Below are 23,082 nucleotides of genomic sequence, written 5' to 3'. Positions count from 1 at the left end.
CTGGGTTCAAGTGATTCCTTTGCCTCAGCCTCCCAGATAGCTAGGATTACAGGCGTGAGCCACTATGCCCGGCCTGGTTTGTTGTTGTTGTTGTTGTTGTTGTTTGTTTTTTAATATGCCTGCAGCCTTGGGTCTAACTGGCACCACTATAGAACCTTCAGAGTGGCCAGTGCCTATCTGATTCCAAAGCCCCAACTTGTGTGGAGTCGCTTTTCTTGGTCTCCAGCCTCACAGCACTCCCTTCTCATGCATAAAACCTTTCTGAGCCATTAGGCCTTTTGTCTTTTCTCAGTCTTTCTTTCTTTCTTTTTTAAATTCACTCGCGACTCCAGCCAGAGATGTCACATGTTTCTTAAGAAGACATTATAAAGAGTCCCCTTTGACCAAAGTGTTACATAAAATTGCTTTTTATTTTTCCATTTCCAAGTAATTGGATTTTGCTGGCTTGTTTGTCTGTCAGTTGAGGTAGAGATGAGTGAAGAGCCCTGCTAATTGGCTCAGAAAATAATTCCAGTCAGAAGGAGTGTGATGCCTGCATTTCCTAACAAAGTAGCCCCATCATCCCACAACTGCCTTTTCCACCTTCCTTGATGCATCATCGGAGAAAGGAGCAGACACATCTCAGGAATGCATTTCTCAGTTTATTCCCATGAACAAGCCATTTATTAATTCAGCAAGCATTTACTGCTTATATATACTATCTGCTATTACTCTTGAACTGTGGGCTTTAGTCCTTGTCTCCAGTGTTGTTGCCAGTCTAGGCCCTTTTTATGGCTTTTCTTGGATTTTTAAATTAGAAGATAAACCAAGTGCTCCTGGACTACCCCAGTAATGGCCATGAAGTCCTACCACCAGTGATTCTCCAGAAGCATTCTAGACATAGCTTCCCTTACCAAATTCATACTGCCTTTCTCTAAACAAGTTTGTGATTGTTCAAATGCTCACTGGGCCTCCTTTTACTTTATACTCCACGGACTTAACTGATTGCTGAGGGATGTAACAGGACTTGGATGGTTCCATGGCCCAATGCTTCCTTGATGCAGTAAGGTCATATGCGGTCTTGGTGGGGCCCCTGGGTCTTGAGGGTGCTTCAGTGTCACCCTCCTCCTTGCTTACCAGCAGGGCTGCCTTTGGGAGGAGGGTAAAGCAGGCCAGGGATTGGCCTGCCGTTCTTCTCTGTCTCTTAGTGCCTTTCCCAACTCTTCTGTTTCAGGACAGCTGCCCAGCCTCCAGGCCCACTGATGGACCCGTTAACGAAGGTGCCTTGTGGGAGTCAGATGGCACAAACCATTCTATGGAAAGCAAAGTCGTCTCTCTCCTTCGGCATCCAGCCCCTTCAGACATGGCCAACGAAAGACCCTGAACTAGAGTCCCAGGTCAACCTGTAAGTAAGTAAAAGAAGCATCATCTCAGTTTGGGTTTATGTTCACTATAGCTTGAAATCCCTTAATGTTTAGGAAGAATATACTTTTTACTTCTGGGGGGATAGTGGGGAGGGAGAGAGGAGTGGATGTTTGGTTGGGAGACTGCATTTCTGTTCTTATTTGTGTATTTAGTAATATTCATTGAGCACCTACTCCGTCCAGGTCCTGTGTCAGACATTATGAGCAAAATAGATTCAGTTCTTGTCATCAGTGGGCTTGCAGTGCATGGGACAGATAGCCATTACTCAAATAATCACACAAATAAATACTAACAATATTGTAATAAGCTCTATGAAATGTGCTGCCTTGATTCAATAAACATTTACAGAATGCCTTCTCTGTGCCAGCAACCTACTGGGGATATTAGAGAATAATACATTTTACCTACCTTTGAATATAAATAGTATATGGAAGCAAAAACATTACAATGTAATACAAAATAAATTTTAATAATAACGAATAGAATTAATACATCAGTAGACTCTAAGGCCTATAGGGTGGTAACTGTGTTTTTATATTTACTCCTGAATCCCCAGGCCTTTGTTATGGTGTATGATAATACTCGGATGAATGAATAAGTAAATGAATAAAGATGCTACAAGAGAGGGGTACTTAGTTTTCCAGGGGGAATCAAAGGCAGCCAGATGCAACAACACGGTTGACTTCAAAACAAATGAGATGCTTCATCAATTCAATGCGACAAATATTTGGATGCTTGTTTACTGTACCCAGTGCTTTTGTGAAGCGAGTTCCTAGATAAGGACATGGATCAGAATCACCAGTGGGACTTTAAAAATCATTTATGCCTGAGACCTGCCCCTTGAGATTCTGACTCAGTGGATCTGAAGTGGGTGAAGGAAGACACTTTGTCTGCCCTCAAGGAACTCCCTACTTATCCAGGGAGACAGACAAGTCACCAGGTCACATCAGTGATGCTGGAGAAGCAGCGTGAATAACGTGCTAAAGGAAGCCATCACCTGCTGGAGGACAGGGAAGAGAAGGGATAACAGTTGAGCTTGGCCTTGTAGGATGAGCATTGATCAGGCAAGAGAGAGGGAAGAAGACCTCTTTAAAACAAGGATGCCACAAAGCAAAGGCTCACATGCATGAGGCTGTGTTGATAGGCAGTAAACCAACAGTTCTTAACCCGGGTTGCACGTGAAAATTACCCAGGGTAGCTTTAAAAACATAGAAGTCTGCCCTGCCCCTCCAAAATTCTGAGATCTAGGGTGGGACATAAGAACTCGTATTTTTACAAAGCTCCCCAGGTGATTCTCACGTGTGGTAGACGTTGAGAAACGCTGCTTTTAAGAAATGTAACCACAAATAAGTAAATACAAAATAATTATGAAGCACCTTATATGCCTAGCTCAGGGGCCTGAACCTTACATCTTAAGCAATGGGCACCATTGACAGCTCTTATGCACTGAAGAAGTGATGCAGTTTGGAACGTAAACGGGTCACATCGTTTAGATAAAATCGTGATGGTCAGTTCTGTGGTGGATTCTTAAGGGAAACTAGCGAAGCCAGGAGTCACTGTTGGCTTTTCAGAGCTTCCGCACCTTCCAGAAACTGCCTCTCAGGTGAATAAGATATTGAATGTCTCCTTGATCTGAAATGGGAATTTCAAATTTCAGGCGATACTGAATTATCTGAGCAAGATGGACCCGGTAGTCTCGCGGGTCCTCGGTGACCCCAGCGCACTGCAGAGGACGGGAGGGAACCCAGGGCGTCAGTTCCAAAGGTGGGGCGGGTGGGTAGCCCCGTCTTCCCTCTTTATCACTAATTAGGAAAAGGAATTTGTGTCCGGGGCGGGGGGTTGGAGGTAACCTGAGGACGCTCAGCGCTGGAGCTCCGGGCAGGAGTTAAAGTACCCGCAGTGGAGCTGGCCCGCTGCCTTTCCAGACTGCAAGGCCCCCAGTGCACCGTGCGGGTGACGTGTAACAGGGGCGGGCGGGACTGCTGGAGAGCCTATGAGCACAGCGGAAGCACCCCGAGGGGCCGCCTTCCGGCCCTATTGGTGAATCCGATTAGGGGTGGGACCGAGCCGTGGTGATTGGCGGCCGGAGGGATGGCAAAGCTGCCACGCGCACGGGGGTGCGGGCTGCGGGACTGCGATTGCTGCCGGGTAGGACCAGGTAGTGTGCACACCTCCGTCCTTAGGAAGGAACCCAGCGGCAGATTCTGGACTTGCGTGGCCTCACCCGCTGATCTCACTCAGCGGCATGTAGAAATGGGTGGAGTCAGGCCTTGCTCTGGACCCCAGACTTAGGGACCGGACTTGAAACCAAATTGCAAGGCAGCCAGAGATTGGGTTCCCTGGAAAGATGCGTCTTTAAGAACCACTACCATTTTGTGGGCCGCCTATTCATTAACTCCTTCACTGAACAAATATTTATTGATCACCTGTGTACCAGGCACCTTGCCCAAGCATCCTAAATGCATTTTCACATTTATTCACAAAACCCCAATGAGATAGGTGCTGTTATCTCCACTTTACAGGTAAGGGTGCGGAGGCCCAGCCTTTTCTGGGATGCACAGCTTGGAAGTGACAGAACAGGGATTGGACTTCGGTCTGTCTGGTCCAGTGCCCATCTCTTAACCTCAGCGCACTCAGGAGTGCAATCAGGAGAAAAATATTTATGGGATGGCAGCGTCCACAGGGCTTCTCGGTGCTGTCCAGTGAAGTATATATAACAACAGTCCAGTGCTGAACACCAATGAAGTTGACCAAGCACCAAGTTGGGTCTTACACTAGGTACCACAGTACCTCAAAGACCTACTTTGAAGTTGGTGCTTCTTAGGGAGTGGTGGGCAATGAGCCTGTGAAGGGAGACAGAAATCAACCCATTGGGGAGTGGGAGCCATTGGTCTTGACTCTCTAGAGGAGGGCATAGCATGCTCAGATTTGAAAGTTGGAAAGATAATTGGCGTCAGTAGGCAACTGGATTTCAGTAGGATGAGGCTGGTGGCAGGGAGACCTATCAGAGCAGAAGATATGAAGGTAGATGTTAAGAGTTCTGATGAGCAACAGGAATGATGGGATTGATTTGGGAAGTATTTTGAGAAAGATTAGAGTGGATCTGGTAAGCGTATGGGTTGTGGGGTGAGGAAGTGAGGCTCAGAGCTTCAACTCAGGGAGCTGAGTAGTTGGTGTTGTCATTAATAAGAGGGCACTGAGATGAGAAAGCACAAAATATAAGATAGAATAAAGCAAAGGTCATGTAGAAAATGATATCAGGGGCCAGGAGCGGTGGCTTATGCCCTTAATCCCAGCACTTTGAGAGGCCAAGGTGGGTGGATCACCTGAGGTCAGGAGTTTGAGACCAGCCTGGCCAACAAGGTGAAACCCCGTCTCTACTAAAAATACAAAAAATCAGCCAGGTGGGGTGACATGTGCCTGTAGTCCCAGCTACGTGGGAGGCTGAGGCAGGAGAATCACTTTAGCCCAGGAGGCGGGGATTGCAGTGAGCCGAGATTGCATCACAGCACTCCAGCCTGGGCAACAGAGTGAGACTCTGCCTCAAAAAAAAAATTGCTGTCAGGGCTGAAGAAGGGTACAGTAACATCTTTGGGAACAGGAGGCATTTAGGAAAGTCTTCTTGGAGAGAAGGTGAAATGGACCTTGAGAAAGGAGTAGACCTTCCTTCTTCTTTTTTTCTTTCTTTTTTTTTTTTTTTTGCGTCAATGTTAATAGGCAGAGATTGGGGAGGAGAGGATTCTAGATGGCGAGATTGGCATGGCAAAGGCACAAAGCAGGGACACTCTTTCAGCGCATTTTTGAGGAATAACAGCTGTCTTAGTTGAGGAATAACAGCTGTCTTGTGTGGTGAAGTAGTGAAAGTCTGGAAAGTCAAATTGAGGGACATATTGTGCAAGATGTTGTACTGAATCCTGGAGTCATTGGGAGGTGCTGAATGGCTTTTGAGACAGGCAAGTGGTGGTTTGATGTCTGCTTTAGAAAATTAGTTTCACTGTTGTGTACACTGAAGAGCCCAGTTACAGGCTGGACTAGTGAGGCGCTTGTTGGTTGTAAGTGACAGAAACCCAACTCAAATTAGCTTAGGCCAAAAAGAGAATGTATGGGTTCATGGAACCCAAACTAAGAAAAGGGACGGATCTGGCTTCAGATCCAGGGCCTCAATGCTGTCAAGTCAGATGGTTGTCTCCTATTCCTTTACCTCCTTTTCTCTCTTTCCCCGTGCTTCTTGATGCTTGCCAGCCTCCCTGTCTCCTACTGTCCATAGTTTAGTTTTTGATCTTTTGAGCAAAGTTGCCATGTGTTTGAGTTTGTCACCAAGGCATTAAACAAATATTAGGCGATTTTGTTATTTAGATATTTTTAAACTTTTTTTTATTATTTGTTTTTAGTTTTTGTGGGTACATAGTAGGTGTATATATTTATGGGATACGTGAGATATTTTGATACAGTTATGCAATGTGTTATAATCACATCAGGGTAATTGGGGTATCCCTCGCCTTAAGCATTTATTCTTTGTGTTACAAATAACCCAATTATACTCTTTTAGTTATTTAAAAATGTACAATACAATTATTTTTTACTATAGTCACCTTGTTGTGCTAGCAAATACTAGGTCTTACTCATCCTTTCTATTTTTTCGTACTCATTAATTAAAGCTTACCACTACCCCCTGTCCCCTACTATCCTTCCCAGCCTCTGGTAGCCCTCCTCCTACTCTCTATCTCCATGAGTTCAATTATTTTAATATTTAGTTCCACAAATAAGTGAAAACATGTGAAGTTTGTATTTAGACCCTTTTTAATAGCTTTCAGAAGCTTTGAAATACCTAGTTTGCTCCTAAGTGTAGGGCTACTGTATTTTAAAACAAGTGCCAGAAAGTAAGCTTTTAGTTTACTGTTAGGAGGAATTCTATTCCCCTGCCGTTGTGTTTCCATTAAGAAACTTCTGCTTTACTCCCATGGAGAAGAGAGGTTGGAAGGGCGGCTGACTCGTCCCCTGCCCCATTTCCTCTCTCCCTTTTGGGATCTGGTTGCCCACAGAGCTTGTGTGTTACTTCGCCTCCTGTTTCTATGTGGGAAAACACACCCAAGTCTTCTAGAGGTAGGCGTGGGGGCCCATCTGTTTCCATTCCCCTGTTGAAATAGTCCTGAGACTATTTCCCTTGCAGCCGACCTGGCAGGTGCCTGCCTGTCTGCAGATGAGACTCTCCCACAGGAGGGTTGCCCCCAGGGTGTAAACTTGTGGGAAGTAGTAGGAAGCCCACTTGCTTTTGGACTCAGCTTTGTTTGTCAATGAAACACTGACAGCAAGGAAATTTCTTATTTTCTTCTGCTTTTTTCTTTTCTTTTCTTTTCTTTTTTTTTTTTTTTTTTTGAGACAGGGTCTCACTCCATTGTCCAAGCTGGAGTGCAGTGGTGTGATCTCGGTTCACTGCAGCCTCCATTTCCTGGGCTCAAGTGATCCTCCCACCTCCTCAGCCTCCTGATTAGCTAGGACCACAGGTGTGCGCCACCATGCCCAGTTAATGTTTTTGTATTTTTGGTAGAGACATGGTTTCGCCATGTTGCCCGGGCTGGTCTTGAACTCCTGAACACGAAGAGATCTGCCTGCCTCAGCCTCCCAAAGTGCTTGGATTACAGGAGTGAGCCACCACGCCTGGCCAGTATTTTGTTTTTCATTTGCCCGACTCCTGTCACTAATTCCCAGCTAATTCCAAAAAGACAAGAAAGGGTTGGTTTATTAATAAGTTCCCAAAGCTCCAACGACTATGAGACAGGTGAGTATTTTGGGGCTGGGGCTGGGTTTTCTTTTTTATTTCCTTTTTCTTCCCTGTCTTAATAGAGTACCTGGCATGTAAAAAGTGCTTACTATTTGTTGTGTGTAAGTTAAGGTTACTAGAGTAGAGATGCCAGTTAGAAGGCATCTGTAGCAGTGAAGATCTGAGCTTAAAGTAAAGAAAGTAAAAATGGAAAGGGGAGAAGGGGCAAGAAACTATGACAGGGTGGAATTCTACAAGTATTCTCATGTGCAAAATGGCATATACAAGATTATGGACCAGGTGCAGTGGCTCACACCTGTAATCCCAGCACTTTGGGAGGCTGAGGTGGGTGGATCACTTGAGCCCAGGAGTTCAAGACCAGCCCGGGCAACGTGATGAAACCCCTTCTCTACCAAAGATGCAGGAAAATTAGCTGGGCATGGTGGTGTGTGCCTGTGGTCTCAGCTACCTGGGAGGCTGAGGTGGGAGGATCACCTGAGCCCGGGAAGTTGAGGCTGCAGTGAGCCGTGATCGTGTCACTGTACTTCTGCCTGGGTGATAGAGTGAGAACTTGTCTTTAAATAAATAAATAAATAAATAAATAAAAGATTATGCATTGCAGCATCATTAGTAATAGAAAATATTGAAAACCATTTAGCTAGGGGCTTGGTTAAGTAAAATATGGTATGTCTACTCAATATAAGAAAGAATACAAGAGGCCCAGGTGTGGTGGCTCATGCCTGTAATCCCAGCACTTTGCGAGGCCGAGGCGGGTGGATCACCTGAGGTCAGGAGTTTGAGACCAGCCTGGCCAACATGGTGAAACCCCGTCTCTACTAAAAATACAAAAAATTAGCCAGACGTGGTGGTGGACGCCTGTAATCCCAGCTACTCGGGAGGCTGAGGCAGAAGAATCACTTGAACCCAAGAGGCAGAGGTTGCAGGGAGCCGAGACTGCACCACTGGGCTCTAGCCTGGGCAACGAGTGAAACTCCGTGTGGAAAAAAAAGAAAGAATACAAGAGCTTTTTTGTTACTGATGGAAGGATTGCTGAGATACATTAAATGAAAAGAACAAGGAGTAGGATTGTGTGTAGTGTGCTACCATTTGTGTAAAAAAAGGGGAAAGGGGAAGATGTATTTCTTTTTCTTTTAAATACATACAATACCTCTGGGAGTTATGCAAGAAAAAATAAAGGTTGCCTGTGGGGAGAGGAAATGGGGGCTGGGAGGCAGAAGATGGGGAGACTTTTTCCTGTACAGCCTTGTATACTCTGAGTTTTGAACCAACTGAATGTGTTATCTCTTCAAATAATAAAATACAATACATAGATACAGTCATACACGTTTCAAAAGCAACATGGTGGTGGGAGCAGTAGCAGGCCTGGTGACTGAGTAGATGTGGGATGTGAGAGAAGACATGGGAGATGACTCTGAACTTTGTAGCTTGAGCGACTGGCAAGAGGGCAGCCCCTCTGCTAACAGAGTCAGGAATGCAGGAGTGGCAGTAAGTCTGATTAGGGGCCCATGATATTTTGGGGGCTGCTGGGGTATCCATGGAACCATGTTCAGTATTTTGAAGTCTGAGTTTGCAGTTGGGGAGAAAGATTCGAGTTGGAAGTTTGGTTTGGAGAGTCATTAGAACAGAGCTAATATGTGAAGACTCAGGCACAGTCGAGATTTTCAGGGAGGGAGGTGGACTGAATTGAAGGGAGAGGGATGTGGATCTTCATCATTCAAGGTGACACAGAGTTAAGGATGCTGCTCATAGACTGCAAGCACAGAACAGAACTTGTTTATTGCTGCTCCTTGTGCCCTAAGAACAGGGAGGAGGATGGTCTCGCTCCCTGCCAGGACGTCCTGGCCCTTTTCTGAATGCCCTGCTCACTGTTGAGCTCAGCATCCCCTGCAGGAATAACTGCTAAAAGTAATCATTTTTCCTCAAGGAGGTTATGCCATTACTAAGAATTCTATTCCTTTGACTATTACAGTTTTCGGGTCTTTCAACTTTCATATTCCTCAAGGACCAGTAACCCATTTTTGGTGCTAACCTCATCTCAAAGTACAGTACAGCACACCATAAAGGCACACTATAAATAGGGATTAGATAGTATTACTATTTTTAATCAGTGCTTTTAAGAGGCAAAAGGCAATTGTTTGGGCTGCCCTGCCCTAAATTCTCCTTAGCCAGCACTCATTTTTGTAAATCTAATTTTGTCCTTAGAAACAGCCTGGTTGTTTTCTTGTCATCTCCTATAGTAATAAATGTTCTTAGTTCAAATACTTTTGCTTCCTATATTTCCGTGAGTTTGGCTTATCTATTATTTTGCTTTCTTTGAAGAACATCCCCCCTTCCCTCATCACTCTCAATCACCATTGATTTCATAGTTTTTTTGTTTTGTTTTGTTTTTTTCAGGAGAGCATCTCAGAATCAGAGCAGCTTAATGAAGTAAACATTTTGGAAAATCTTTCAAAAATATAGTTTGACCTTAAAAGCACAGAGTAAGCTGCTTTTCTTCCACTACGTGGTCTGAATGTGTCTGAAGAAAAACAGAGCACAGATAACATGGAGTGGACCTAAATTGGTCCAGAAATTTGGAATACAATATAGAGACCACTTGAAAAGCAGCTCTGTGCCTCCCGATCCATTAAGGCAAAATTCATGTCAGTTCCACAGCATTTATTTTTATGTTTGAGACTAAGAATTTCTCACATATTGGTATTGGCAATGAAAGGGATCAGAATATGCCACCCCAAGATACACCACTTTGGCAAAAGGATTATTTTGAGCAGAAGGCAGTTGAAAAAAAGCAGACACAGGAAGAACTCTCTGCCCTTTTTCTATCTGCCTAAAAGCAGGGCATAAATTTCCCCTTGTGAGGATGCCCCCTCCCCTTAACTGCACCAAGAGGAGAACAACACTTATCACCAGAGATGGAGATAGAGATGAGACAAACCCTACTAAATAACCTTTAACTACCGTTAGTTTCCCCCACATATACCTTCCAATAAGTTACCAGCTCTAGAAACCCCAAACCCTTTTTCCTTTGTCTAGTCATTTCTCCACAAATTATCGCCCTTTGTCAAAATAGTATATAAGCCCCCCAGTGTAAGTGCCTTTTTGGATTTTTATTTGTTTTCTGTGGAACCTCCCTGCATGTAAAATTAAACATAACACTTGTATACTTTTTCTCTTGTCAATTTGTCTTTTTCCAGTTAAATTTGCAGGCCTCAGGGAAAGAACTAAGAGGGTAGAGGAAAAGTTTTCCTTCCCTCATGGTTATGTTCCTAAAGCAACAAAATTGTAGACTACAGCAAATTCTGGCTTGCCCCTAGCCATCTACAGAGACCTTTTTTCTTCTCTGTTGTTGATGAGAAGCATGGATACACAGCCTGTTTATTCAAATATTTATTGTGTAAGCTGGACACCACAATAAGTGCTTCATACGTCTTTTTTCATTAAATCCAATGGGAAGGCACTATGATGATAAATATTTGTTGAGTTAATTTATTAATCAAACCATCAAACCCCATTATATAGTTGTAGGAACTGAGGTCCATGAAGGCGATGTTTATTGCCTAAGATCAAGCAGTGAGTTAGTGGTGACTCAGACAGGGCTAAGTAGATACCAAGCAACATTTATGCACATATAATTTCTCTACACATGTAGATATTTATTTAAGTTTAAGTTCAGAGTTCTATATTTTCTGTATGTGATCTTTGTTTTGGAATTTTTTGTTAAGCTGTTATTTACATGCAATAAAATGCAGATATCTTAAATATACAGTGGGATGAATTTTGACAGTTGTAGCTGATTGATTTTTTAATGTTATGGTGTCAGTCAGTTCCACTTAATTGCATTATCTATGTATTGAGAAACATCAATCTCTAGACATGGGGAATGTCATCGTGAACTGACAGCTAGTGAGCCATGTCACAATTTATTCATTATGATTGCTCCCATAGTATTTTCTTTGTTCACTTATATTAGTGGCATTGTATTAACCTCTGAAATGAATTTTTTGAGATGAACCTGAGGCAACATTTATAGCATTTTTATGTCTGACTCAAAAACAAATTTCATGAATATGCTGTATAAGGCAGTTCACTTCAGCTGTTAGTGGAATTGTGAGCCGAGGGATTGACTCATGGGCTTGACCCTACAGAAAGTTATGAACTGGTCTGTGTGTTTGCCCTGTCCCTTCTTTAGACACTACCCCAGTATAGCTGGCCTCACCCTCCCCTGTTACTCCCAGCCTCCTTTACAGAAGGAAAAAAAACAAGGGGGCATGATGGCTCTCCTCAAATATTTGAGATATTTGAAGGGCTTTCCTATACAAGTGATTTTAACTTGTTTTATATGGCCCCAAAGGACTGGCTGGCTTGCTTGCATTCATTCACACTTTCATTTAACAAAACCCTACTAAGAACTAAGTCTGTACCAGATAGTATGTTAGGTGCTTAGGCTTAGTACTGAAAACAGGGAACCCATTGTGAAGCTTAAATTGTAGGTGGGGAGGCGGGTGTTAATCAGATTCCCTCTTTGTAATTCCTAGTTTGGGAGGGAGAGTCAGGAAGAAGGAGGAGTTTGGAGGGAGCATTCTAGGTGCTAAGGGCAGCTCAGCAAATGAAAGGGAATAGGAGAAAGGCAGTATGGCTGGAGTGCTGAGCGGGGAGTGGTGCCAGACTAGGCAGGTGGTTGGGGGTGTGGGAGTGATGGTGAGGAAGTTAAGAAAAGATGAAGGGTGTAGGTGTAGGACCAGCTGGTGGAGATAAAGGTGTGATGGATTTCAATTCAATATAGAAAAATCTGTTTAACAGGAAGAAGGGAGGACCTGGGTTGTGGGGGTGTTTCTTATCACTGAGAGTGTGCAAGTAGAGACTGGATGGCTATTTTTCAAGTATCTGGTAAAGGATACACAATTGCAGATAAAAGATTAGACACTAGAAGGTCCTTAAGTCTCTGGACCTGGAAGTCTCTGAAGTCTCTTCTAACCCAGTGAAAGAGACAGAGATGAGATGGCTTCATGGGATTTTGTAGAAAAGATACCTTTCATTGGCATCTGGTGGGTGGGAAATGAGTTGGTCAGCATCTCTCAGGGTAACTGTAACAAAATCACCTATTAAATGTATTTTAGTTTAAAATTTAGGTGCTTGGATCCCATTCCCGAAGATTCTAATTGAGGAGGTCTAGGGTAGGAACTGGACATTTACTGATTTAGATGAAAAAAATTATAAAGCAAACTTTGAAACTTTTGCATGGAACAATAGAGACTCTTTAGGAAATCATGATGGTGAAGGATTTCTTAAGTCAGAAAAACAAAGACCATAAAGGAAAAGATTGAAAATGTCTGCATTAGAATTTGAAAACTTATGCATGATCAAAGATATCAGAAACAAAATTTAAAAAGAAAAACAACTATCTGGAAGAAGACATCTGTAATTTGTTAACAAAAAATGGGTTGGTATTCAGAATATACAAATAATATCTACCAATTCTCACGCCTGTAATCCCAGCACTTTGGGAGGCCGAGGCAGGCGGATCACTTGAGATCAGGAGTTTGAGACCAGCCTGGCCAACATGGTGAAACCCCGTCTCTACTAAAAATACAAAAATTAACCAGATGTGGTGGCACGTGCCTGTAATCCCAGCCACTCGGGAGACTGAGGCAGGAAAATCGCTTGAACCTGGGAGGTGGAGGTTACAATGAGCCAAGATCGTGCCACTGCACTCCAGCCTGGGTGACAGAGCGAGATTCTGTCTCAAAAAAAAAAAACTACCAATTAATTGGAAAAAGACCAATAACATACAAAAAAGGAGGGGGGCAAAAGATTTGGAATAGGCAAATCATGGAACAGGTAGCCCAAAAGGCCAATAAGGAAAGAAAAAGATGTTCAAGCTCTTGAGCTATCAGAGGAATGCAAATTAAAGCCGTACCTCAGTGAGACACCATTTCATACTCTTCAGACTGGCAAAAACTAATGCCTGAAAATCCCAAGTGTTAGCTAGACTGTGGAGCAACTAGAATGCATATGCTGCTCATGAGAGGGTAAATTGGCGTACTCACTTTGGAAAGCAAATGTGACACTATGTAGAAAAAATAAGAGTGCACACATCATGACCTTGCAGCTTCACTCCTGGGTATGGAATCTAGGGATATGATTGCACTGGTATTCAAAGTGGCATGTAAAAGGATGTTCATTACAGCATTGTTTAAACATTGGAAACAACCAAAATGTCCATCAATAGGGGAATGGAGGATATTGATGCAGCAGGATATCATATAGCAGCTAAAGTGGGTGGGTTAGAGCTACAGGCATCACCATGAACAAATCTCAAGAGCAAACTGTTCAGCCAGATGAGCTAGTTGCAGGAAGATATGCATGGTATAGTATTTACTTGTGTAAATTTTTAAAACATGCTAAACAATGCAGTATATTGGAAATGAGTAAGTACATAGTATAAATATAAAACTATAAGCAGGCAGTATAAGCCCAATTAGTGATTGTTTCAGGGGAGGGAGAGATGTAAATGGGGTCAGGGAGAGGTACACAGGGGTTTTAAGTATATCTGTAATGTTCATTATATTATTCTTCATTATTCTGTATCTTGAAATATTTGATAATAAAACAAGTTAGAGACAAAATTCCAGGTGGTTCTGATACACAGGTAGGTTTGAGAACCAAGATCTAGAATCAGTGCTTCTCAGATTTCAATGTGCATATGAATCCCAGGGAAATCTTGTTAAAATGCTGATTCGGTTTCTTAGGTCTGGGGTGGGTCCTGGGACATTGCATTTCTCACCAGCTCATATCAAAAGACCACACTGAGCAGCAGAATCACAATGACCTTGGTGTTCTCTAGGAATCTCACTTCCTAGGGACTGCAGAAACACCTGTTCCAAATAGTAGGCATCCCTTCAAGGTCTGGGCACAGCTAGGGGCAGATCTTGTGAATCCCAGCAGGGAAACCTTATGAACCTGGAGAGATAGACTTTCAAGGGATTTCCCCAAAGAAGTAGATCTGCAGGTGGTTAAGGGAGGTATGCCACAACATATGTTGCCTACTGAATTATTTTCCTTATATTAAGTTTCCATTTAATACAATTTGGTCATGCATTTATAGATCCCACATGGAGTGATGTTTCCCATACCAAATTATACTCTGGGCTGGAAAACCCTCAAGTGTTGACCTTACAGGAAAAGAGAAGCCAAGGTTGCTGTCACTGAAGAATTAAGAAAGGAGGGAGCAGGTGTGCAAAACATCATACTTCATAGGAACCACTTAGTTAGTAATGTTTCCCAGGTTTCTGGATGATGGGTCTTGAGCTGAGAAGAGTGTGACAGACCTCCCCGGCTTCTGCTGTGGGCACCCACACCCGAAGACTGCATATGCTACTGACGAAGGGGATAAAAAGAGGCTGTTTTACAGTTTGCCAGATTTGCTATATACATATTGTGCTTTGCTTGCACAATATTTTTGTTCCTGTGAAGTCCTGTGTACTTTGTGTCTTTCTTTCCCACTGCACTGTAAGCTGTATGAGAGCAGGGACCGCATATCTCAGGTTCAGCACCTGGCACAGTGCCTGGTACCTTGTAGGTACTCAGTAACCGTTTATTAAGTGAGTGAAAGAATTTTCACTCAGATACAGTATTTTAAATTAAACTTTTTATTTTGAGATAATTATAGATTCATGTGCAGTGGTAAGAAATAACACAGAGACATCTCATGTACCCTTTACCAGGTTTCCCCCAGGGGCAGCATCTTGTGTAACTATAGTAACTATAGTACTGTATTGCAAGCAGGAAATTGATGTTGATACAATCCACTGATGTTTAGATTTGCCCAGTTTTACATGCAGTTTTATTACATGTGTAGGTTCCTGTATTTACCTGTATTCACAGACAAGATACAGAACAGTTCCATCCCCAAAGGCTCTCTCATGTTGCCCTTTTATAACCACACCTCCCTCCGTCCTCCCTCTATAATTTGGTCATTTCAAGAATGAATCATACAATTTGTAACCTTTTGGGATTGACATTTTCCATTCAGCATAGTTCCCTGGAGATTAATCCAAGTTGTTGGATACATCAGTAGTTTGTTCCTTTTAATTGCTCAATAGTATTCTGTGGTGTGGATGTACCACAGTTTGTTTGACTGTTTGCCCTTTGAAGGACATCTAAGTGGTTTCCAGTTTTTGGCTGTTATCAATAAAGCTGTTTTGAACATTTTTGTGCAGGGTGTTGACCATACATGTTCATTTTTCTGGGATAAATGCTCAAGAGTGCAGTTGCTGGGTCACATGGTAACTACATATTTCACTTATAAGAAACTGCCAAACTGTTTTCTGAAGAGGCTTAGCTTAAAATTTTATAGTCCCACTTGCAATGGATGACTGGTCCAGCTTCTCCACTTCCTTGCCAGCATTTGGTATGGTTACTATTTTTTATTTTAGAGATACGATAGTAAAGGCACTGATAGAGATCGTTATTGAAAGGAATCTTGCAGTGAATTGCCACAAGTCTTTATTAATGCTAGTGAACCACATAAATTTCAGGGGCATATGTCTGCATCAGAAACTTAGTGGACACACCGATTCTGTAGGAGGTGTGCTTTCCAGAATTAGAGAAAAGAGAAGTAGAATGAGAAAGATGACTGAAAAATGGTAAACAATAACTTCAAATGTACTTGAAAGTATGTCTGAGAATGTATACTGGCAGTTGTTGGGGGGTGCAGGGAGAAGAGAAAGGGAAAGGAACCCACCTGTGTTCAAGTAGAGCAAATGTAGTAATTTATTCACAATTAATTTATTCAACAAATATTTATGAAGTGGCCTGTTATGAACCAGGAGCTCTATAAGGTACATCAGGGCATGGCGATGGCCAAGACAGGTAAGATCCATGACAGTTAGAATAACTAGCATTTATTTAGTGGCTACTGTGTGCCATATGATCTCTTTCAGTCCTCCCATGGAGACAGATATTGTTTTAACCCCCTGTTGCAATGAGGAAACAGGCTCAGAGAGGATAAGTAACTTGTTTGAGGTCACGGTGGTCATGTGTGATGGAGCCGAAATTCAAATCCAGGAGTATCTAACCACTTTATGGTTGGTGGATCTTGCTAAGGGATGGTAAACTTAAGATCCTGGTACAAGGAACACATGGTATTGTACCCCCAGAAACAAAACAGGGGAGCAGGGAGCTGTCTGGAGAGTTAGAAGAATCAAAGTGCCCTGATTTCCTGGGTCCCCTTTTGTTTTGGAAATCTTTCTGCTTACTTCCTACTTCGTATGTCTCAAAGGTCTTCAAGAGGACAGAATTGTTCCATTTCATTATTAGAAGTTAATGTGGGCCAGGTGCAGTGGCTCACGCCTGTAATCCCAACACTTTGGGAGGCCGAAGCAGATGGATTGCTTGAGCCCAGGAGTTTGAGACCAACCAGGACAGCATGGCAAAATCCTATCTCTACAAAAATATGAAAATTAGCCGGGTATGGTGGTGTGTGCCTGTAGTCCCAGCTATTTGAGAGGCTAAGGTGGGAGGATTGCTTGAACCTGGGAGTTTGAGGCTGCAGTGAGCTGTGATGCTGCCACTGCACTCCATCCTGGGCCAAAGAGTGAGACCCTGTCTCAAAAGAAAAAAAGAAAAGAAATTAATGTCATCGCATCCCTGCTTTTCTGTGGCACTTTACTTATCTTCAGGAGGAGAGACAGCTGGTCCCTTCTGTGCAAGAAGCTATTCTAGCACCTGTTGTTAGGAGGCCCTGGGCTCCCTACAAGCCTAAAACTACAGTCTGGCACATGGTTTAGCTTCTCTGTCCCTCAATAAGGAGAATCCCTTCCATCTGTTTCTTACTGTCTGCCTATCGTGGAGCAGGGGCTGAGGCCTTTTCCTAGAGCTCCTGACTGTTGGTAGGCTTCTGAACAACTGCCTGTTACTTCTCACAAATTCTCTCTACTGGTCTAGGAAGAGTCTCCCTTGTCGCTGTTGCCCTTAACTCTTCTACCAGGCCTAGCCACTGCTGAGGCCTGGCCTTGTGGGGTCTGTTGTGAGGTCAGCACTAATCTCAGTGTCAGTTGAGTGATGACCTGGATCTCTGCGTTTGGCTTCCCCTTGGGGGCTGGCTGACTCCTTTTCTTTCCTTATCAGTTTTAACAACTCTTGACTCTTTGGAGGAGGTTGTCCTGCTTTCCAGGAATGTGACTTACATCATGGAAATCTGTCTAGCTTCTACATGGAGCTGGAAATCTTTGCTCTCATCCCAGGCCATATTTAGAGATTTAACATGGAGGTCCTCAGCTCTGTTCATGCCTGCGAAGTGTGATTCAGCATCCTCACATGTTAAATTGCCAAAGCAGAAGGGTTTATATTTAGAGCCTGGACCACGTTGCCTGTGGGAAACTTGAAGTTCTTTTTGGTACTTGCCTTGTTCAGGTCACTTTCTCTAGCCAGGTTTCAAAGTCTCTTCCCCTTGTCATGGCAACAGGGGGTCCCAGGTATTTTCTAGGTGAGGTCAAACTGCTAGGCCAACGCTTTTAGGGAGGAGATGTAGTGCTGAAGCATGATGCCATCCTCAGCGCTGCCCTGGGAAGCCTGCTGCTTGGCCCTGGGTCTCCCTTACTGCTACCTGGGGATAAAAGGCAAAGCATTTTATTTAAAATTATTTTAAAATTTAGTAATCATTTATTCCAACTTTCCAGGTCCCTTTCTAAAAACCTGAGAGGGATTCATATTATTAATAAGAGCTGGCTGGATGTGGTGGCTCATACCTGTAATCCCAGCACTTTGGAAAACTGAGGTGGGAGGATCACTTGAGGCCAGAGTTCGAGACCAGCCATGGAAACATTGTGAGACCCCCCGCCCATCTCTACAAAAAAAAATTTTTTTTAATTAACCAGGCATGTAGTCCCATCTACTCAAGGGGCTAAGGTAGGAGGATCGCTTAAACCCAGGAGTTCAAGCCTGCAGTGAGCTATGATTACACCACTGCACTCTAGCATGGGCAACAGACATTGTGCTTAGAACCTTGTCTGCTTTTTCTTGTTTATTCTTTATAACCCTGCTAAGTAGATGATATTTTCAATTGCATTGTACAGATGAAGGAACTAATTCCCAGAGAGGCTGAGAACCCATGTCTGTGACTGAAGTGCGTGCTCTGAGGGACTACATTGCATCTCCTCCCACGGATAGAAACCTGGATTAAGTTAGCCTTGTCCTTCCTTATAAAGAGTGCTACAGAATGGTTAACAGGTTTCCCAGGATTCCTGAGTCATCTGGAAAAGGAATATGTTTCAAAGCATTGTTTGTGGACTGCCTGCATCAGAATTCCCCTGGCTGCTCCTTAAAATCACAGATTAACTGACTTACAACCTCTCGGAATAGGGCCAGGGAATCTGCATTTTTGCAAAGCTCAGACTCTAAAGTCTGAGGAACATGTCCTCTGACATGGTGTCAGAATTTTCTTCACTGACACACTAATCAGTTTCTGGGTAGGCCTAAAACCAACAGTAGGGATTTGGGAGACTATACTACAGGGATTGACAAACTTTTTCTTTAAAGGGTCAGTTTGTAAATAGTTTGGGCTTTGTGGGCCATATGGGTCTCTGTTGGAGCAATTCAACTCTGCTGTTGTAATCCAAAAGCAGCCATAGACAGTTCATAACCACTGGGCATGGCTATGCTCCAATAAAACTTTGCTTTCAAAAACAAGCGCTGGGCTGAATTGGGCTGTAGTTTGCCAACCCCTGATCTAGAGTCATCCTGGCCCACCAGCCCTCTGACAACCCCTGTTTGTGGAACTTATTCTTACACTACTTTCTATTACCTATGGAGAGCTGTATCAACTAAGATAAAATTGCCTGATGTAACAGATAAACCCTGAATCCTAGTGACTTAAGGCAATAAAAGTTATTGCTCACTCATATCAGAGCCCAGTGAGGCTACTCCTGGTTAGAATCTTCTATGTGGGCCGGGTGTGGTGGCTCACGCCCGTAATTCCAGCACTTTGGGAGGTTGAGGCAGGCAGATCACCTGAGGTCAGGAGTTCGAGACCAGCCTGGCCAACATGGTGAAACCCCATCTCTACTAAAAATACAAAAATTAGCTGGGCATGGTGGCGGGCACCTGTAATCCCAGCTACTTGGGAGGCTGAGGCATGAGAATTGCTTGAACCCAGGAGGTGGAGGTTGCAGTGAGCTGAGACTGCGCCATTGCACTCCAGCCTGGGCAACAAAAGCGAAACTCTGTCTCAAAAAAAAGAATCTTCTATGTGGTCATTTAAGACCTAGGCCCCTTCATATTGCGGCTGTATCCCTCTTGGGCCCCAGAGTCCTCTCCATTGCAGCTGGCAGATAAGGAAAGAGACCAAGGATTATTCATGGGAAGGTGTTTTTTTTGTTGGTTTTTTTTTTTTTTTTTTTTGAGATAGAGTTTTGCTCTTGTTGCCCAGGCTGGAGTGCAATAGCACAATCTCAGCTTACCGCAACCTCTGCCTCCCGGGTTCAAGTGATTCTCCTGCCTCAACCTCCCAAGTAGGTGGGATTACAGGCATGCACCACCATGCCTGGCTAATTTTGTATTTTTTTTAGTAGAGACAGGGTTTCTCCATGTTGGTCATGCTGGTCTCGAACTCCCGACCTCAGGTGATCCGCCCCCTTCGGCCTCCCAAAGTCCTGGGATTACAGGCGTGAGCCACCGCGCCCGGCCTTCATGGGAAGTTTTTAAGGGCTGGGTCTGGTAGAGGTGCCCCTCATTTCTACCCATATTTCTTTGGCCAGAGCTGTTATTGTTCGGGATCCAGAAACTGATTTCTCAAGTCCATGAGGCCCTTGGTCTCTAGATTCATTCTGTTTTCGTCTATCTTTGCTTGAAACGCCTCCAATTCTTTCCTGGGATTGTCTCTTCATTGTGAAGAACCTCGCTAAGTTCAGCCAAGAGGAGACAGTGCTCAACTTCACTCTGATTGTTTCTAGCCACTTTCCCTAGATCTGCAGGCTTGCTGAGTACATGGTCCACCTTCTGAATGACTGCAGGTGTAAGTTTTACCAAATATTTTGCTACCATCTAATATAGATTTCTATCTTTCCAGCCTCTGAGATCCATTTCCTCACTGGCTGCTGCCTGCCTACTACTTTAGGTTGTTGCTATTGCAGCACCCCACTGCAAGATACCTACTTCTGTATTAGTTCAGGTAAAACAGCAGCTTTAACTGGTAGACTCAAATTCTACCTGATTAACACAACTAAATGTTTACATTTTGCTCACATCATATTCTAGTACAGATGTTTTTTGTGGTGTAGCCTTCCATACAGATGTTCTTCATGGTGTGGCCTTCCATGTGGTCAATCAGAGACCCATGTTTTTCCATCTTGAAGCTCTGCCCTCCTGCAGGTCTCTACAGCCTCTCTGTCCAGCTGGCCAAAGGCTAGAAGATCAGGCACATTTCAGAGGATGTGCTGGAAGTGATGCATATCCATCACTTTGGCCTATATTGTCTTGGCCAGAGCTCAGTCTCATGGCCACACATCCTGCAAGAGGGGCTAGGAAAGGTAGTCCAAGTCCAAGACAAAAGGAGAACAGGTTTTGGCATGCACATAGCAGTGGCTGCCTTATAGGCCAGGACTCTGGACTGAGGGAATAATGGCCAGCAGAGAATTATAATGGCTCATTAGGGGGGGTGGCAGTGGGCAGCCTGCCCTGGTAGAAGAGGTGCTGTCAGGCATTAGCTAGTATGATTCAAAAGATATACAAATACCTTCATTAATGCAGTAAGCATTTACTGCATGTCCACTATGTGCCAGGCAGTAGGCCAGACACTGGGGCCTTGGGAGGAGAACAAAGCTCCCCTTGGAGCTCTGGGTGAGCCATTCTACTCCTAACCCTTGTGCTGGAGGCCTAGAGGCCAGAGAGCCTGGGAAAGGAAGAGGGAAGTGGCTAGGTCTTTTTAACTTGGCTGGTTTGAATGCCTCCTACAACCCAAGAAATGCAGCCCATATAGGTCAGCCTGGTTCCCACTATTAGCAAGCATCCCTCTGCGGTATATTGAATGAAATGTAATATGGGGGAAGGGAGGGCAACACATAGTGGACATTCTCTTTATAGCTTGCTCCCTGGTTGTTTTCATAGGACGTTGTTTTCCTTCTGTGAGGCATCTAAGGAAGGTGGTGGATCTAGGATATAGGGTTATGTGTTTGTGTCTGGCTGCTGGTAAAGTTAGGGAATTGGCACCGTGTCTCAGAACCCCCTCAGCAGAGCTGATGGCAGCACAGGGAGGACCCAGTGCTCTACATCCTTGCTTTTTTCGTATTATTGGCTATTCATGTTAGAAGCTGTTGCTGTTGTTAATTTCCTAGTGGGCCTGGCTGAAATTGAAGCGGCGGGTTGAGCTCTGGGCAGACACAGCATTTAGTCAACAGCCATTGGGCATCCGCTCTGTGCCTGATCTCTGTCCAAGTCCACCGGCACTCCTCTCACTGGAGCGGCCAGTGATGCGGGCTTGGTAACTGATATGTAGGGGAATGGCAGTAGCCTCCAGGAAGGTCTTCAAAATGAGCTAAGAAAATGGGCGTAGAGGACATATTTAATACAGATTGGAATAGACCATGGAGGGAAGGTTTTTATTCTTTTTTGGAGATTTTTGGGTAGAAAATCATATCACTAGAAGCAAGAATGTAGCCTGGGTAATATCTGGAACACTTTCAAACTGCATGCATTGATGTGTTGCCCATTTTCAACTAAGAGAGGGAGGACTACAAAAGGTTAAATTTCTCATATAAGATTAATTCAGCCATCTCTGTGAAATGGTGGAAGCAGAATGCCATTAGACTCTCTAATCTCATTTCTCTCATGCTGTCTTTCTTGGAGCCTGTCAAACAGTGTCCTGGCAGAGAGTCAGTTCTCTGGTTGCTAAACATCAGAGTCAGTCTCTTTCTGCATGTGCCAAGAGGGCTGTAATTTAGAAAATGCAACCTACCTTTTAAGGAAGGATGAAAAGGTACTAAATGCACCTTTCTTTGCATGTTAGATCCCAAATGTTTTGAATATAGTAAACATGTTATTCCTATATAATTTTATTTTCTATGTTATCGTAGAGTTATTTGCATGACATATTAGAATCAAACTTATTAAAACTGTTTATATTTTGTGGATCTCATGTGGTTTCATGAGTATTGCTTGAGTGCTAAATATACTAACTAATAAGATTTGTGCCTTTTGAGTGTGCAACTGTGCATTCAGGATGAAAACGTAGTAACAATTTTGCCCTTGTTTTAATTACTCTTCAACAACATGTGATTTTTGAAATCTGATTTAAGCCTTTTTGGGGGGTGGGTAGCTGCTGCTATGTAAAAAGCTGAATATACTTGGACATTAGATTTTCTGTTAGTTCTGGTCTTTTTTCATATTGCCACATAAAAATCCTAAATTAAAAGGGGACAGAGGGTGGAGCCTACCACGATTGTGAAATTTCTTTCTCTTACTTAAAATATAGCATTAAATAATGCTGGTTATTTTTATGTTGCATATTTGGGACAAAGAGGCTCTCTTAAATGAAAGATAATTGCAAGATCCGGTTCAGCAGCTTTGTCCCTTGCCTCAAGTTTACTGCAGGGCTTCTCTCCTCTCTGGTTATACAGAAATGAAATTATAAACCACCAGTAGCCTTGGAAATTTCAATCGATTCCAAATGACTAAATATTTAATTCAATCATTGCCTATACTTCCAGGGATGACTCTGGCATTTGCTTTTTATTGAGGGCTCCATGAAAGCCAGGCTCTGCAATGGCTGCTGGGGACTGTGTCTGTTGCAAGGAGGCTCCCCTGCAGTGAGGAGCCGGGGCACTGCAAGTCTGTTCCATAGCAGCCCTTTTTGCAAATGGTAGTTGATTTTTGCAGAAGGTTTGTGGCCAGATCGCTATGTA

The 23,082-nt window shown here is 43.6% G+C and overlaps 1 protein-coding gene across 5 annotated transcripts in view; it reads left to right on the top strand.

Annotated features, from left to right (window-relative positions):
• Nucleotides 1-23,082, top strand: part of GARNL3 (GTPase activating Rap/RanGAP domain like 3) — a 170,476-nt gene that overhangs the window by 18,499 nt on the left and 128,895 nt on the right. For 3 of the 5 annotated variants that reach the window (XM_034929091.3, XM_034929089.3, XM_034929090.3), the window contains exon 2: nt 1,214-1,384. In XM_034929091.3, coding sequence (XP_034784982.1) covers nt 1,242-1,384 — 143 coding nt within the window. In that variant the 5' untranslated portion in view covers nt 1,214-1,241. Of the gene's footprint in view, nt 1-1,213; nt 1,385-22,055; nt 22,158-22,707; nt 23,040-23,082 lie in introns of those variants that run through there. The other 2 variants (XM_003824004.5, XM_034929092.3) reach the window with 2 other exon arrangements.

Source organism: Pan paniscus, chromosome 11 (assembly GCF_029289425.2).
Source record: "Pan paniscus chromosome 11, NHGRI_mPanPan1-v2.0_pri, whole genome shotgun sequence".
In the NCBI taxonomy this organism is placed as follows: Eukaryota; Metazoa; Chordata; class Mammalia; order Primates; family Hominidae; genus Pan; species Pan paniscus.
This window is presented reverse-complemented; position numbering and strand designations above follow the sequence as displayed.